General features: G+C 44.1%; 1 protein-coding gene across 1 annotated transcript in view; it reads right to left on the bottom strand.

The window, feature by feature from the left end:
• The window catches only part of sept12 (septin 12), a 45,905-nt gene extending 30,705 nt beyond the window's left edge, over positions 1 to 15,200 (bottom strand). The window contains exons 1-2 of the mRNA XM_044050676.1: positions 14,936 to 15,200; positions 3,026 to 4,552 (exon numbers count right to left, since the gene is read on the bottom strand). Of these exons, the coding sequence (XP_043906611.1) occupies positions 3,026 to 4,552; positions 14,936 to 14,990 (1,582 nt within the window). The 5' untranslated portion in view covers positions 14,991 to 15,200. The remainder of the gene's footprint in view (positions 1 to 3,025; positions 4,553 to 14,935) is intronic.
• Between the last annotated feature and the right edge of the window lie 1,528 nt (positions 15,201 to 16,728).

The following is a 16,728-nucleotide window of genomic DNA, read 5'->3' as shown; positions in this document are numbered from 1 at the left end:
CATTAATGCGTTTAATCGTGAGTTAACTATGACATTAATGCGATTAATCCTGAGTTAACTATGACATTAATGCGATTAATCGTGATTAAATATTTGAATCGTTTGACAGCACTAGTTAAAATATAGACAGCTACAAATGTTAAGGAAGTTGACGATGGACATAGCGGTGTGAAGCAAAACAGGGAAGGAAAGAGCTGAATAAAGTTGTTGTTTATCTGTCTCTCTGCATCTCACTATCATCTCATCCATGTTCAAAACCATGAAGACGGTGATGCATGAAAGACTTCGGTAAACAGATGGAGGAATGTTTGAGAAGATACGATTGGGGAAGGAGATGAAGAGTCCGATATGAAACATCATTTATAAGATGACGGGAACACAGAGAACAATACATGTGTGTATTCAGTACAATGACCGTGAAGTGCTTTCCTACGTTAACGTCACGATTTGAGAACATTCAAGAAGCTTCATTTGATTATTTATTTTTGTTCCTCGGTGTTTCTGCAGCAGCAGCCGCAGAGGACGAGACCCTGCGGCTGCTGCTGGGTTTTCATTCTTTATACGGGAAACAAACCTCGAAGTAAAGCACAGCCAAGATCAAAACAATCATTTCACTGTGAGCAGCCATTATGGCACATTAGCCTGTTATTAACACTGAACACAGGCGACATGCGCTCTCATCAAACTGCTGCCAAAAATCCAGCTGCACGTTCACAGAGTCAGTGAGTGTGTGTGTGTGTGTGTGTGTGTGTGTGTGTAAAAATGAGCGAGTGAACGCTACTGAATGAACTTTGGAAAGCGCTCCTACTCCTCATTTCTTTTCTGAATTCTTATTTTCTATGTTTAACACAAAACTGAACAAAGAACTCAATGCTGAACTGTGGATCAATGAAAACGACTGAAAACTTCAATATTAGCCTCAATATTTAACAGAGAATTGTGGTGTATTTAACAACAGCGCTGCTCAACGCCTGTGATCACCAGCGACGAGCTGCATCACAAACCCTGAGTCAGACTGAGTCAACAGATCTATTTAATGACGTCATTCTAATGATTCAGTACATCGAAAACAACTGCTTTACAAGTCACTAGTTTGTGTGTCGCGTCTAAAACTAAGTCAGGGCAGTTTCATGCAGCTGTGATGACCCCGCCCACGTTGAAGAGGTACTATATTGTAATGGAAAACCAACTTGCTGGCAGATTCCACTCATCCAGCTGGCTGCTGGCTTCTTCTCTTAGGTCCAGGTTGATGTCAGGAGTGGGAACTTTGGCACCTGCACAGAGAGGCCAGGCCAACTTAAGTCCGACTCCGGTCCGACTGAACAGACATGTAGTCTGTTTGTGCTCAGACAGTGAAAGGAAGCACTGAAAGAAGTGCAACTGCAGTGGTTGTTGTTGTTGTTGTTATTATTATTATTATTATTATTATCATTATGTGAAGACCATGTAATCCAGATGACAGAACTCAAAGCTGGATCACCATGAAAAGGAGTCAAGTTGATTCTTTGGTGTGATCGACAATGGAGAACACCTTTGGAGAATAGGTGTTTGAGTCAGAGACGGAAGAGGAACAGGAGAAAGAGCACAGGTCAGAGGTCATAGGAGGACAGTTACAGTCCTCCACCAAAGACGTTATGTTTCCGCTCGCTTGTCAGAACTTCAGAATCTCCTGAAAGAGGGAACCAATCACCAAGCTCTGTGATTGGCATCCCAGCATCTCATCAACTGACATTAAAGTTGGAGTAAAACCAGGCAGAACATCCCATCAATCCATGGTAAAATAACAACATGTGATTGCACAGCTGGCCTTTTACCAACAAACCCTCCCTCCTGATGACGGATGTGTGTATAATGCGGTATGTTAACGTGTCAATGACAGCGATGTCAGTAGTCCTCATGCAAACCAAAAACCTGGTCTTTACGAGGAACAATCTCATTTCTAAGGAACTGGTTATTTTTAGGACTAAACTTTTAATTGTGGTTAGGTTAAGGTTAATGTTAGGCATTAACTGGTGATGGTTAAGGTTAAGGATAATGCTTTGATTAGGCTGTCCAAATGAGTGGAAGTCAATGCAGTGTCCTAAAAAGAATAGCTGCACAAACATGTGTGTGTGTGTGTGTAACAAACGATGACATGTAGCTTCCTTCTCATGTGTAGCTGAGTCAAGGTTCACAGCTGGCACACCTAGTGAATCTGTTTCCTGTAGTATTGACTTTCAGGTTTGTGAAGCTATACTTCTCGGGGCACTGTATTGACAGCCTGAACACAGCCTTATCCCTAACCTTAACCATCACCAGTTCATGTCTAACCTCACCACAATTTAAACCTTAACCCTAAATTTAACCTGTTCCTCAGAAATGAGGATCTGCCTCATCAGGACCAGGTTTTGGTTATGTTGGTTATGAGGACTAAAAAGGTTGGTGTTGATCCCAGAAAAGGTCTGAAAGAGACAACACACACACACACACACACACACAAAAATGGAAACTAGAATTGTGTGACAAGTGTTTCATAACATGTTTTCCATGTTCCTGGAGCCAAAGTTTCCAGGCACCAACAGAGGTTCCTGTAGCATGTTCAGACAGATGGATGCTTGTTATGTTTGCTGATAACAAACATATATATAATATACATGATTCCTGTAACATCAGTGTATATGATGGATTATTGGTGTGTCTGCCCACTACTACCACAGACTGATTCAAATCTCTGAGGAACACTGGTCTATATTACAGATGTGTTACATTACTGCAAAAAAACATTACTGATATCCATCCATCCATGTTCTACTGCTGTATCCTCCACAGGAGTGGGTGCTTTGCCAATCTCAGCGGACATAGGGCGGTTTGGCGGTCTATCAGAGGCCATCCTGAGCAGTCCTGATTCCATCTAACTTTTTTGTGTATGTTTGCATATGTTATTGGCTTACCTCTAAAATTCCACCAGCCCTTTTTAGGATTGTCTCATAAAACACACGGCACACGCATACACAGCTTTTTAAAGAACACGGTAAAACCACCTTACCTTGAAGACTCTTGCCTTGTTTCCTTGAGGCCATGGGTATGGTCATAGCAGGACGCCCAACTGCAGATGACCACTGACCATTACTCTGGGTCACAGCTGCATCTGTGGCGTCAGCATCAACAGCTCGAGAGAACGAGGCAATCCTCTGTAAGATTGAACCAACACTGTCTTTGGCATCACCTGCTCCGTCCTCCAAAGCTCTGGAGTTTGAGGGCCTTGAGGAGGTGTTTGGGCTAGGCAGTCTGGGAACCATCTGGACAGTTTGGGCCCTTGGGTGAATCTCCATGCGAGGGCTTTGGATTTGAGTAAGGTGCACAGGAGAGCAGCCCATGTCTGGGATAGGGATTGATCTTTGTGAAGGTGTTGGAGAACATGGGGAGAGAGGCAGAAAAGGACTGTGGTGGGAAAGTGGGAGGGTGTCAGAAGAACTGTCCAGGCTGCAGAGAGAGGCTGATGGACTGGCTGAAGTGGGTGTTGGACTGGTGTGGTGCTGGAAACCACTCGTGCTCCTTGGAGGAGGCACAGGAGGAGTGGGCTTCATGGACACTCCTTGGTGCTTGGGAGAAGATCTTGTTGCTGGGCTGCTTACTAAGCTGTCCAGATCCAGAGGAAACTTGTTGAGACGTGGGGTTTCTTTAACCTTAAGTTGGGGAGACTTGAGGACCTTGGGGCATTGCTGCTGGCTCTGCTGCTGGTAGGCTTCCCCCGGAAAGGGATTGTGATTATGAAGATGACCATTCCAGTTTGCATTAGCATTGGCATACCTCAAACCTGGAGATACCCTGCCTCCTCCTCTTTTCATTCCCAATATTCCTCCTCCATCACGAATTTGGAGGTCTAGGATGGGCATAGACCCATGGTTCATCCCCTGAGGTTGTGGAATACCGAACATCGTCCCTGACCCTGGGTCCATCTCAGTGTGAAAAACACTCCCATGGGAAGAGAACTTCTTCAGGTTGTGGTCGAATATTATGTTGCCATCTCCCCCTGGACGCTGTGTGAGTTGGGGCTGGGTTTGCTGGTACTCCACCTGAAATGGTGGACTGGAATATGACCCAAGCCTTTTAGGAGGTAGTGCACCCCCAGAGTACTCCAGGCTGGACGTGGAGCTGTGGAGGCTGTCATTGTCACTGCCAGGCCCAGACAACATGGAGTAACTGCTGGGATTCAACCTGCTCTTGAAGGATGAAGCTCTGGCCACAGAGGAGCCATTTTGGTGGATGGCTGGCTTGTTTGTTGTACCTCTGTTAAAGGACAGGCTGCTGACTACTGCACGGGATTTCAGTACTGGACTGGGATTGGAACTCAGGCTTATGTAGGAGTGGTGTGCTGTAGAGCCCAGGCTGTTGTTGTTGTTGTTGCTGAAAGCTAATGAAGATAACTGCCCGTCGCCTCCATGCCCCTCAGTGGCTTTGTTGTGATTGAGGAAGAAATGGGAGGAAGAAGGGGAAACAGGTGTGGAGATGGGGGAAGCCGAGGAGGATGGTATGCCGTCCACATCTTCTGTATCAAAGGATCTCTTCAGAGCTGTGTGTGTGAAGACAGATGAACATGTCAGTGTTTCATTTAAGTACAACATATTATATGTTATTTTTGATGCTTGAACCAGAGGCACATACAGTGAAGAACATCTAAAATAATCCACCATTGATCAAATATACAGTATCTTATCAAATCTCATCCCCCTAAACTTCAGGTGCTCTTTCCTGCGCTCACTGAATCATCACATCACCAGAGATTCTTCTCCTTCCACCAAATGGAGGAAAATGCCTTGTTCTCTCATCTGTTGATGGATCATGATTTGTAAAGTGCAATGATTTTTATCATGAACCTTTGACATTCAACGGCATCCTCTTTCTCTTTCAAGTTGCACTAACCTGGTGGTTTGTGGTAGTTTATCTGATCACCTGATTCATGCTCGTTCTTAACCTGCATGCTTTTATTTTAGCTTTTATTTCACATCAATAAACTGGGATAATACAATGTTTAAATTACTAAGAGATAATACAAGCTTAGTTTTACTTAATTATAGTCATCAGCAGCTGCACGACGGTGAGTCTGGTTCTTTTTTAACACATTAGTTCAGTCTTTAGACGTACACCTGGAATCTTCCACTGTACACACACACACACACACACACACACACACACACATCACATAAACACAAAGGGTGGAATGAGGTCGGACATCCACTCGGGTTTCATGTGACACAAACCACGGCAACATGACACACCATGAGAAGGACGGGCAGGATGCTTTGTTGCATATATACATATATACATATATATATATATATATATACGTGTGTATATACGTACATATATATACACACATGTATATATGTATATTCATAAACAAACAGTTGGACGCTCAGTTTCAGTCACTTTAGTCTTTAGTCCTAGTTAATTACTACTTCAGCAGAGTAATTAAGTAGAACGGTTATTTCTTGCACCCTGTAGGCTCCAGGCAGGCTGGGGAAGGGTGTGTGTGTGTGTGTGTGTGTGTGTGTGTGTGTGTGTGTTGGTGTGGAGGGCTGTGTTAGCTGAGGCTACAAGTGTGAACCTGCCCTCTGTATTAAAGATAAGGAAACCTGGTATCAGGTGATTTGGAGCACACAGTCAAACACTGGGGAAATAATTACAGAGGTAGTGATGTGTCCTGTCTCTGCCCTGCTGCACTGCTGTGTGTGTGTGTGTGTGTGTGTGTGTGTGTGTGTGTGTGTGTGTGTGTGTGTGTGTGTGTGTGCGCACGCCTGTGTGTATTTGTTTGGTCTATGCCGATCCCCTCTGCTCTCTCAGCTCTGCAGACCCAAATCCTCGGCTTTCACAACGCCTCCTCAATCGCTCTTTTTTCCACAAACACACTTGTGTGCATGTGTGTGTTGAGGGCCGCGGGGGCAATTGGGGTCAAACAGTATTGACCCATACAATTAGCAATTCTAAGTATTGGAATTGTGATGATTGGTGCTGGACAATTGAATGAGTAAATGAGGGCGATTACACTGTGCTTTCAATAAAGGGCAGAACATAAGTACTTTTTACGAAACGTAAACATAGAACACACAAAGATACATTTATGAATTCTATTTTTAAAAAGAAGAACATTTCAAGTGTCCATATTACCACACGGTCACAGCGAGCTTACACGGCAAAAATACAACGTGACGTTCCTGTTTTTGGTGACTGACGAGGATCCGGTGTGTAAAGTGCACTACACTACACTACTACACTACACTACTACACTACACTACTTTGTCCAACCATGAAAATCGCACTAATGTCATCGTTAACTCGCGATTAATCGCAAACAATCCAACATTTTTAAAGATTCTAAATGATCCACAGCGCTCGCCAGCCACTCACAACACAACGTTAGCCATCAAATCTGCCATCTGGCTAAAATGCTTCTAAAATACCACTTTCAGACTCAAAACAGGCCAAAAACTAGACAAAACGGTTGTTTAGAAAGTTCCACTTCTGCTTCTATCACAAAGGAAACATTCAGAAATGTTTCCTTGAAAGGAGTCTTCCTTTAAATAAAGCTGACAAATGTATTTTAAGAAAGTCATTGTTATTTAACACATAATTACGACACACCGGCAGTAAAAACACAAAACAGGAGCAGTTGGGATTTCATGGAAACCATTGTTGAAGCTTGTTGTTAAATCTGACAGAAAGCTGTAATGTCTTATTGAGATAAAGTTCGATTTTCTTCAGTTGAGATTACTTTTAATCTTAACTGCTAAGTAGGGCTGTCACGAGTCGGCCGCCATCTTTAGACTTGGTTTTATGTCATGGTAACTCATTTCACTTTTTTAATTGTCTACATGGTGTCATGAGTGATACTAGCAAAGTTTGTCGTTTTATTCACAACAACTCGTAACGTTAGAAAAACTACAACAGCACACCGGAAGAGTAGAAGCTAACGTTCTGTTCTGCAGTGTTACCAACCAAGCTGACAGACCACCAACCGTTACGTTTGCTGTAACAGCACAATAATAAGGCAAAGGCTCAAAAGCAAGAATACAAATGAATATAATCATAGTAACTAGTATGACACATGTAGTATCTTGGATGGCAGGTCCAGTTGTTAGTCGACTAAGATCAACTCCACTGAAAACGTCTTGCCTTGTTCGGGGTAGGTGCAGAGAAAAGGATATTTAAAGGAATTTTAAGAGCCCCTGGGGCAAAAGGGCAAAGGAGATAAGGGATTTCATAAAATGTAGGAATGGCCAAATCTGTCACTTATCTCTGTTTCACTAATTCCTGCATAATGCCAAAGAAAAAAGACAACATTAGTTGATTTTCATGAAGCCACATTGTGTGTGTGTGTGTGTGTGTGTGTGTGTGTGTGTGTGTGTAACGTCCGTCCATGGAAATATTTCTGCTAAAGTCTGTAAGACGAATAACGCCTCACAGATTATCAGCTTAGAATTCCCGTGTGTCAGTGTCGAGAGCAGAGCACATGGTGCACATGTGTGAGAGAGATGTTGGTGTTAATGTCATAGAAACATCTGGTTCTGAAGCAACATCACTACACAGGCATTTCTGTGTTTTTCCCCCACGGAAAAACAACAGCAAACTCAATTATTTCAACACGTAAGAATAATAATGGCACAATCACAATCACTTCAAAACAAAAAGGAGGTGTTAGAAGAGCACATGACCTCCACTAATGCTGAAAATGCTCATTAAAGTGAGGATTGAATAACCCTTTAAATGACACATTAACTTAAAGACACAGACTGTCACGGTCAAACCATGACGACCAGACTGCACGCAGTCATCAGCGGCTCCATCAGCTTCATCAGCTTCATCAGCTTCATCAGCTTCATCAGCTTCATCATCAGCTCCATCAGCTTCATCAGCTCGCCAGCTTTCATCAGCTCCTCAGCTTCATCAGCCATCTCCATCCAGCCATCAGCTCTTCTTATCAGCCCCATCCATCAGCAGCTTCAGCTTCAGCTTCATCAGCTCCATCAGCTTCACTTCATCAGCTTCATCGCCCATCAGCTTCATCATCAGCTTCATCAGCTCCATCAGCTCCATCAGCTCCATCAGCTCATCAGCTCCATCAGCTTCATCAGCTCCATCAGCTCCATCAGCTCCATCAGCTTCATCAGCTCCATCAGCTTCATCAGCTCCATCAGCTTCATCAGCTCCATCAGCTCCATCAGCTTGTGTATAAAGGGTTGATATGTAACACAGCTGTGAGTGACAGCTGCATCATCTCTGATCTCTCTCATTATCAGGCTGTTTGACCACTTGAATGCAGTTATGATGTAGTGGGTGTGGCTAATCTCACTGACCACTGACATTAAAGTCTTGACCGTGGTGTGTTTGAATGACCGTGTTCAGACCTGAATCTATGGACTCATCAGACCGTTGATCCGGATGATGAAGCCATCGAACAACTGAAAGCAACAGCCGTATTGAAGACCACTCTATGGCCCGCGGGCCACATCCAGCCCATTAGTGTTTTTATCATAATTATGACTGCTCGCGTCTTGTCCTGTTTATTGATGCTCTCTTTTATGAACAGTTCAGGCGACGGCCGGACGCTCGGTTACGTGACTGTGGGCCATATGCGGCCCCCCCCACAATCAATTACACTTAAATATCATGTTATAATGAGAACATGGCAATAATAATAATATTATACAAACGTGTGCACGGATTCTGACCTCACTTTTACGTACGAGTGACGACACAGACGACACAGCATGTGTGTCCCTGCTCTGGTCTGTAAACGACGTGAAGAAAACATGAAACAAGCGTCCCACAGTTCAGCTGCTCGGATCACATTCCCTCCACAACGACGTCTGCCTGTGTGTGTGTTTATATTCACACAGAGTGAAGGTTGCGTTCTATCAGAACTCCCTTTACTCGCTCTATAAACAAACTGTGGAGTTGAAGTGCAGGACGTCCTGTGAGTGGACAAAACAGGGGCGCTCTGTATTTATAGAGCAATTTTCTAGTCTTGACCACTCAAAGCTGCTTCACACTCTTTGTGCATTTTGCCATTCACCCATTCACCCGACATTTGAAATCATAAATCATTTCTGCTCCCTGTCAGAAATGTAAAATAAAAAGTGTTATTTTTCTGGTCCAGTGTCGTGTTGACATCCATGCAGCTGACAGCAGACGGGCTTTGTGTCCTGCAGTTGTCTTCTTATTCGTGATTATAGGACCAATGTTTTTGTCTTCAACAGTACTTTGAAAGAAAGCTAAAGAAAAGCTTCAGATAAGTTTGGGTGAATAGTGGTTTGTCATTTCTGTGATGGAGACTCATGCATATATTAGGTTTCATGTGTGTTTTCATTGGTGATCAGCTGGGCTAGGTATCATAGCTTACTAGCATTAATGATTGACATGTGAGATCAAATATTGGACCTTTAACTAACTGAGTAATCAGCTCTGGGCCAATTATGTGGGTTAGTTTTGGGAGCCGGTACACACCGGGCGGACAGGGAAGTCCCAGGGTGTCTGGTGGACACACACGACGGGGGTGGGGGGGGCCGAGTCTGGGCATGTCCCATTCTCCCACCCCCAACTGGCACATTCCACAAAGTTTTTCTGACGGACAAAACTCCGTGTGCACTGACACGTGTGAACACGCACTACACACACACACACACACACACACAATCAAACACAGGGCAGTGAAATTACAACAGAATCACAAATGTGACATGATCAACAAAAACAACACAACTCTACACTTACAGAGACGTCCCTTAAAAAGACTTAAAAATCCTAAAAATGTGGGTTCATCTCCAACAACTACCAGGGAAATATTTAACAGAGGAGTCTGGTGTGTTTGAAGTACTGAACAAATATTTTTAATTCACTGATTCTAATGATTCAGTTAGTGGAAGTGTCTTGACTGGATCGTCTCATCTGTGCTGTGGTCGTCAAATAAAATCAATCCTCTAGTGTGACGCAGGCTTGAGTCTAATCCATCATCTCCCTTTAAGGATTCTGCATTGAATTACATTCAAACACCTAACGTCCTAACTCCCTAACCTCGTCCCTAACCTAACCTTGTCCTAACCTGGGTTAACTAGGCCTAACCTCGCCCAACCTCGGCCCTGCCAACCTTGTAACCTAACCCCCTCTCGCCCTAACCTTGTCCTAACCTCTAACCTGCTAACCTTGTCCTAACCTCGTCCTAACCTTGTCCTAACCTTCCTAACCTCGTCCTAACCTTGTCCTAACCTGTCATGTTAGCAGACGCTTTTATCCAAAGCGACTTAAAATGGAATTGAGCACAATCAGCCAGGGGTGGAGTCGAACTTGAGACCATGATGTCGCACACAGTTTTAACCACTGAGCCACTCCACCCCCTAACCTTGTCCTAACCTTGTCCTAACCTTATCCTGACCATCATTAACCAGTTCACCAGCAAGGTTCTGCCTCATTAGGACCAGGTTTTGGTCTCCAAGAGGCCAACTGGTACCTGACAAGGTATGCCGGAAAAGGTCCTTATAGGAAACAAATACAAGCACACACACACACACTTCCAAAAAGCACATCTGGAGACACATTCCTTGGTGTCGTATGTAATGTTATAACACTGAAAATAACAGTGTGTGAGGACACACACACACACACACACACACACACACACACACACACACACTTCTGAAATACAGTGATGTCATTTCAGATGTCTGACCATGTTTTTTTTTAACACATGGTCATCTGGGAGAATTTAAAAGACATCAAACTATTATGGGCTGTAATCAACCAAAGACATTCTTGGTCAACTGAAGCCCTGAAATGTCGGGGTGTGTTTTGCGTCACGTGAATCTGAAATATCATCGCCCATGATTTCCAAAAATATACGATGTCGAGCCCCGGTTGGAACAAGGGCCTTTCTGCATGGAGTTTGCATGTTCTCCCCGTGTGTGCGTGGGTTCTCTCCGGGTTCTCCGGCTTCCTCCCACAGTCCAAAAACATGCAATGTGGGGATAAGGTAAATTGGACACTCTAAATTGACCATAGGAGTGAGTGTGAGAGTGAATGGTTGTTTGTCTCTAGTTGTGTGTGTGTGTGTGGCCCTGCGATGGACTGGCGAACTGTCCAGGGTGTACCCCGCCTATCGCCCGATGTAGCTGAGATTGGCACAGCACCCCCCGCGACCCTCTGGTGGAGGATAAAGCGGTTAGATGATAACTGACTGATACGATGTCAACTAGTGACATCAGCTCAGGAACTGTCGAGGAATATAATATATAGAGAATATATTATAGAGCACGTCTTTAGTGACGATCACTACACGTTTGCCATGCACCCTTCACACAGTCCATCTTTAGCATGTGCAGGGTCCAGCCCGGGAAACAAGACACATCAGCATGTGCATGAGATGCTGAAATAAACAATGACTGAGGATGATATTCAGGTCTGCCTGTAGAACATGGTGATGATTGGTGAATGATTGTGATGACTGATGACTCAGCAGAAATCTTCCACTCACTCAGAATTCAGACTCCACACACACACACACACACACACACACACACAGTAATGGTTTTTGTCTCTGCTCACATGACATGTCACAGTACCAGGCCACCTGCCAAATAATGATCTATTATGGAAGAATGACGTGGCAACATGCCACTTCAAGTGCCAAGTGCTACCTGTGTGTGTGTGTGTGTGTGTGTGCATGCATGTGCGTGTGTGTATGTGTGTGTGTGCGTGCGTGTGTGTGCGTTTCTATTTGTTACCCCCATTTTCTGTCATAAACACGGACTGTCAGGACCAGTAGTCCCCGTGGAGACCAAAACCTGGTGCTAACGAGGCAGCACCTGATTTGTGAGGTTAAGTACTCGTTCATTTTAAGGCTAAGTTTTGTGGTTTGGTTAAGATCAGAGTCAGTCATTGACTGTTATGGTGCAGATTAGGGACGACGCTTTGTTTAGGCTGTGAGTGAATGTAAGTCAATGCATTCCAGGTATTACTCGTGTTGTGGTTAGGGTTAGTCCCTATAACATAAACGATGACCTTTTAATGTGAAGACTTGCCGTATGTTTAGAGTTAGCTATGGTAAATGGTGTCACCAGAGACACTTGAATATAAATGGTCTGTATTAGCATAGCAGATGCTGCATTCATACAGTGCAGCATCTGTGTGCACAGCCACCGTCGTCAGGAAATGAATCTAAGTCAATGTAATGTCCTCTGAAGTCATGGAAACTAGACTGTGTGTGTTCTGTGCTGTTGTGCTCCACTGCATTAATGCACACTGGAATGTCAGAGAGGGACCAGCACTTGTCATGAGCAAAAACAAGGTGGTGTGTGTGTGTGTGTGTGTGTGTGTGTGTGTGTGTGTGTGTGTGTGGTCACAAAGTCATGGGACCCTCTGTGATCTCAGCGGGGTTCAGGAGCACAGTACCAGGATGTGGCAGGGTTGGGTCGAGCAGCTTTTAGCCTGCCTGACCTCCTCTAATCTCCCGTGTCATCCACAGACCCTCATGCCCTCGCTCCCTCGCTCCCTTGCTCCCTTGCTCCCTCGCTCCCTCTCTTCAATCACCGCTTTCACATCCTCTGCTGAATTGACACAAGTGACTCTTGTACTGTGTAACGTACAGATGAGATCGCAGGCTAACTCCAGGATAAAGGATGTAAACTCTCATTGTACCATTTTCTGTACATAGTGATACTTTCTATTAGCATAATGTGACATGTTAGTGGTGATAAACTCATGGAAACCATAATCACATATAGATAAATATACAATATACAATATTGGGTAACAGGCAAAGTTAATGTCTTACCTAAAATGTCTCAAATGTTTTCACATCAAGAAGATTCACAAAAAACAGACAAGTTAATTTTCCCTCAACTTTCCCCTCAAGTGCTGAATCGGAAGCTGGCGAATCAGAAGCTAACTTCAGCGTCATGAGGCATCGCTCTCCACCAAACTAGATTAGATTAGTCTAATTAGATTAGTTAAAATAATGTGATGTTCATTTACATCAGAAGTCGGAACTGAAGTCAGAACCAGGAGTTCCCTGCGTTTGAGTTGAGAAGTTGAGAAGTTGGACATAAAGGTATCTGTGGCGGGGCGAGCCATCGTTAGCCCCGCCACAGATACCGAGTCTACGGGATTGACACCAAGACCACAGAGAAGCAGCGTTGAATAGCTTTTGTATCGTGTGTGTGTGTGTGTGTGTGTGTGTGTGAGACACAGACGACAGCAGCAGAAGTCGTTAGATGCCATTAAATAACCAGCGCGCCGAGAAAATGACACGTTTTCTGCCGCTCTGCATGTGTCATTCAGTCCAGACTCAAATGAAAGTATAATGCACTCGTGATTTAAATGAAACAGTACTCTGAGTACACACAGATTTACTGTACAACTAATACCACAGAAGTACTGTATGTATGTGTAGTGACTATTAATGTGATAGTCAGGGTTTTTTGTCTCAAAGCAGATTTTCCGGTATTCATGTAACGATGTCTGATCTAATGACGTTAACGAGCATCCGCACACATTTCATATCGGACTTTCCTTCATCGTGTACAGACTGCGCTTTGTTGTCGTTTGTTTTTAACCTTTCATACAGAACGAATAATGATTTTACAAACTGGAGTTACAAACAGTTACAGTCGGGTCAGCGACACAAATCAACACCTGTCGAAACACAAGAATGTGGAAAGAGAGTAAAAGGAAAGGTGAGAGGAGAGCTATTGTTGCTCTGTCCCTGCAGGGTCCCAGGCCATGATGGATCACACCCCCTCACCCTCTCACCCTCTCACCCTCTCACGTGACTTATACAGTACACAGACAGAGTAACACTTTTCAACGTATTTGCCTTTTTCAGAGAGTGTCGTCGTCATCATCATCATCATCATCATCACGAGTTTGTTCACCAGAAGGATTGTGGGTTTTTTGTAAATGTCAAACTGCACTTAAATTACACGGATAATCACAGAGACGATGTCTACTCTCATGTCACAGGTCTTTTGTGTTTTTCATTTATTTGTTTTTATGTCAGTTTATTTCAATTTTCAAGTTGCACTGATATCGACCTTCCAGTTGAAAGACGACGCGATCGACCGCTCGGCCACCGTCGGCCATCACATTCACAATCGGTCGAGTTTTCAAGTGAGTTCAGGAAGTCCGGTATATGAGGTCCCACGTTCCACTTGAATGGTGTTGCTATGACAACCGCTCACTCCCGACACCAAAGCCACTATCAGTGAGTTCAAATGTGTTCATTTAGATTTACCTCAGAGACTCAAACCAGCAGCGTGTCTTCTTTAACTCGTCACAACTCAGATTTCAAACTAAAACTTTTCCAGCAGAAAAATAACGTCCAACAGAGCGATAACATAATATAGACATTCATGAAGTGAGCCTTAAGCTAAGTGGCTAAAATCAGTGGTAGAGCGAGTCGCCTTTCAACTCAAAGGTTGTGTGTTTGATTCCCAGCTCTGCTAGTCTATGTTGATCCCATGTTGCTCTGCTGCTGCTGTGTGAGTGAATGAGTGAAAGTGTAGTACTGTCCTGTGAGTGTGTGGACACTTGAATCACCAGCAAACAGCAGCATCAGAAGCAACAATCACAGCATTTCCTGCAGGACATCCTCTCATCCTCATCCATTACTCTGCATCTAAATACATTACATTCAATGCTCACAAAACCATTACTTACATTCCTCCAAACTCATCTGGGTTCAGTCACAAAATATCCATCACATATTCTCCAGAGCCTGAGGTGACGTCTTCAATTTGCTGTTACTAATTTACAGCCTCAAACCATCCAACAATGACTTCTCTTCTCAACATCAGCTCTCATCTAATTTAAACATCAACAACATCAACAACTGTGTTTGCTTAACTAGATATCTCGTGCGCAGCAGCAGACACAGAGCACGAGCGCAGCAGGAAACAGAGCCACTTACCTTCAAAATCTGATAAAATCCCTTCGAGGTGTTCGTTCACTGAAAGCTCCGACATGATGTCTGTGGACACACAGACACACGGACAAGCAGAGGCTCCACGTCCACGCGAGGACAGACAGCGAGACGACGAAAGAGTTGGGACAAGAGTTGTGACACAGACAGAGAGAGAGACAGAGAGAGAGAGAGACTGGTACAGGTGAAGTGACTCGGACCGGACTGAGTTATGTCTTCTTCTCGCGCTGTCTCTGTGTGTGTGCGTGCGTGTGTGTGTGTGTGTCCTCTGTGTTCTACACTGGCCCAGCCCCCAAATCAGCTGCCTCCAGTCTGCACCCGGAGAGCGAGAGAGAGAGAGGGAGAGAGAGAGAGAGAGAGAGAGAGACTCTCTTTATTTATTATATTGTTATGATACTCTCTTTATTTATTATATTGTTATGATTTGATTTGATAGCGAGAGGGGGGCGTGGTCGATGCAACACCTGGAAAATCTCCGCAGTCAAATTTCTCTCCAAGCACTATCCCCCCCCTCCCATCATCCCTAACATACTGTAGAGCCACAGGTTCCTCATGTGAGTAGTTGCCCCAGGGCCTCTGATAGAACTGAGCTGCTGAATAACACCAATCTATTCTTGTGTAGTCCTTGTTGAAAACTGTGGACATACAATAATACAATAAGTTACTAATTAGACTTGGGAAAGACCACTTAACTAAACTAAACTAAACTAAACTAAGTTGGTAAAGAAATGACTGTAACTGAAATACATGGCTAATTTAGTTATAATGAGGTCAAATGTAAACAAGTGCATTAATAAATACATTATTAATAGTTACAGATAGGTTTAAGGTATAAAGTGATGTTCTCTAAGAGAAAAGAAAAGGGAAATATGCCTTTAATCTTTCATCTAAACCTGAGGCGTAAATCAGAATCTCCTGCAGTAATGGGTTGCAGAAATGCAGGAGACCAGTAGAGGGCGCGGTTGGATAAGGAGAAGAGAGAGAGACGGAAAACAGAGGAGAGCGCGGCTGGTCTTGAAACCACGTAGTGACGTAGTAACGAAACAAGAACCGTTTATGTGTGTACCTGAGCAGTGTGTACGTGAATAAGTGAATAAGTGAATACGTGAATAAGTTAATAAGTTAATAAGTTAATACGTTGGGAGTGTGAGTGAAACTGAAGTTCACGAAGAGCTGCTGACGCCAGGAGGATGCTATCGCTAAGCTAAGTGAGCTAGCACGGAGCAGCGAGTGTGAGGGAGAACTGTTGGTTACGTCATCGTGAGATTCCCCGAGACAGGAAGTGACAGAGAGGTGAGTTTATGACGTCATCTTTTCTTTGGTTTTATACATGAGAACGCAGAGGCTGTGTGTGTTGCTGTGTTTGTGTGTGTGTGTGTGTGCTGTGTGTGTGTGTGTGCTGTGTGTGTGTGTGTGTGTGCTGTGTTGGTGTGTGTGTGTGGTGTGTGTGTGTGTGTGTGTGTGTGTGCTGTGTGTGTTGTGTGTGTGTGTGTGCTGTGTTGGTGTGTGTGTTGCTGTGTGTGTGTGTGTGTTGCTGTGTTGGTGTGTGTTGTGTGTGTGTGTTGTGTGTGTGTTGCTGTGTTGGTGTGTGTTTGGGTGTGTGTGTGTGTGTGTGTGTGTGTTGCTGTGTTGGTGTGTGTTGGAGTGTGTGTGTGTGTGCTGTGTGTGTGTGTGTGTGTGTGTGCTGTGTTGGTGTGTGTTGGTGTGTGTGTTGCTGTGTTGGTGTGTGCCTGATGTTGTGACAGCTGTTTCCATGGTGAGTTTGACTGACAGTCATAAAA

The sequence above is a fragment of the Solea senegalensis genome, linkage group LG19 (genome assembly GCF_019176455.1).
Source record: "Solea senegalensis isolate Sse05_10M linkage group LG19, IFAPA_SoseM_1, whole genome shotgun sequence".
NCBI classification, from domain to species: domain Eukaryota; kingdom Metazoa; phylum Chordata; class Actinopteri; order Pleuronectiformes; family Soleidae; genus Solea; species Solea senegalensis.
Note: the sequence above shows the minus strand (reverse complement) of the source record. Positions and strands in the feature narration are given on the sequence as shown.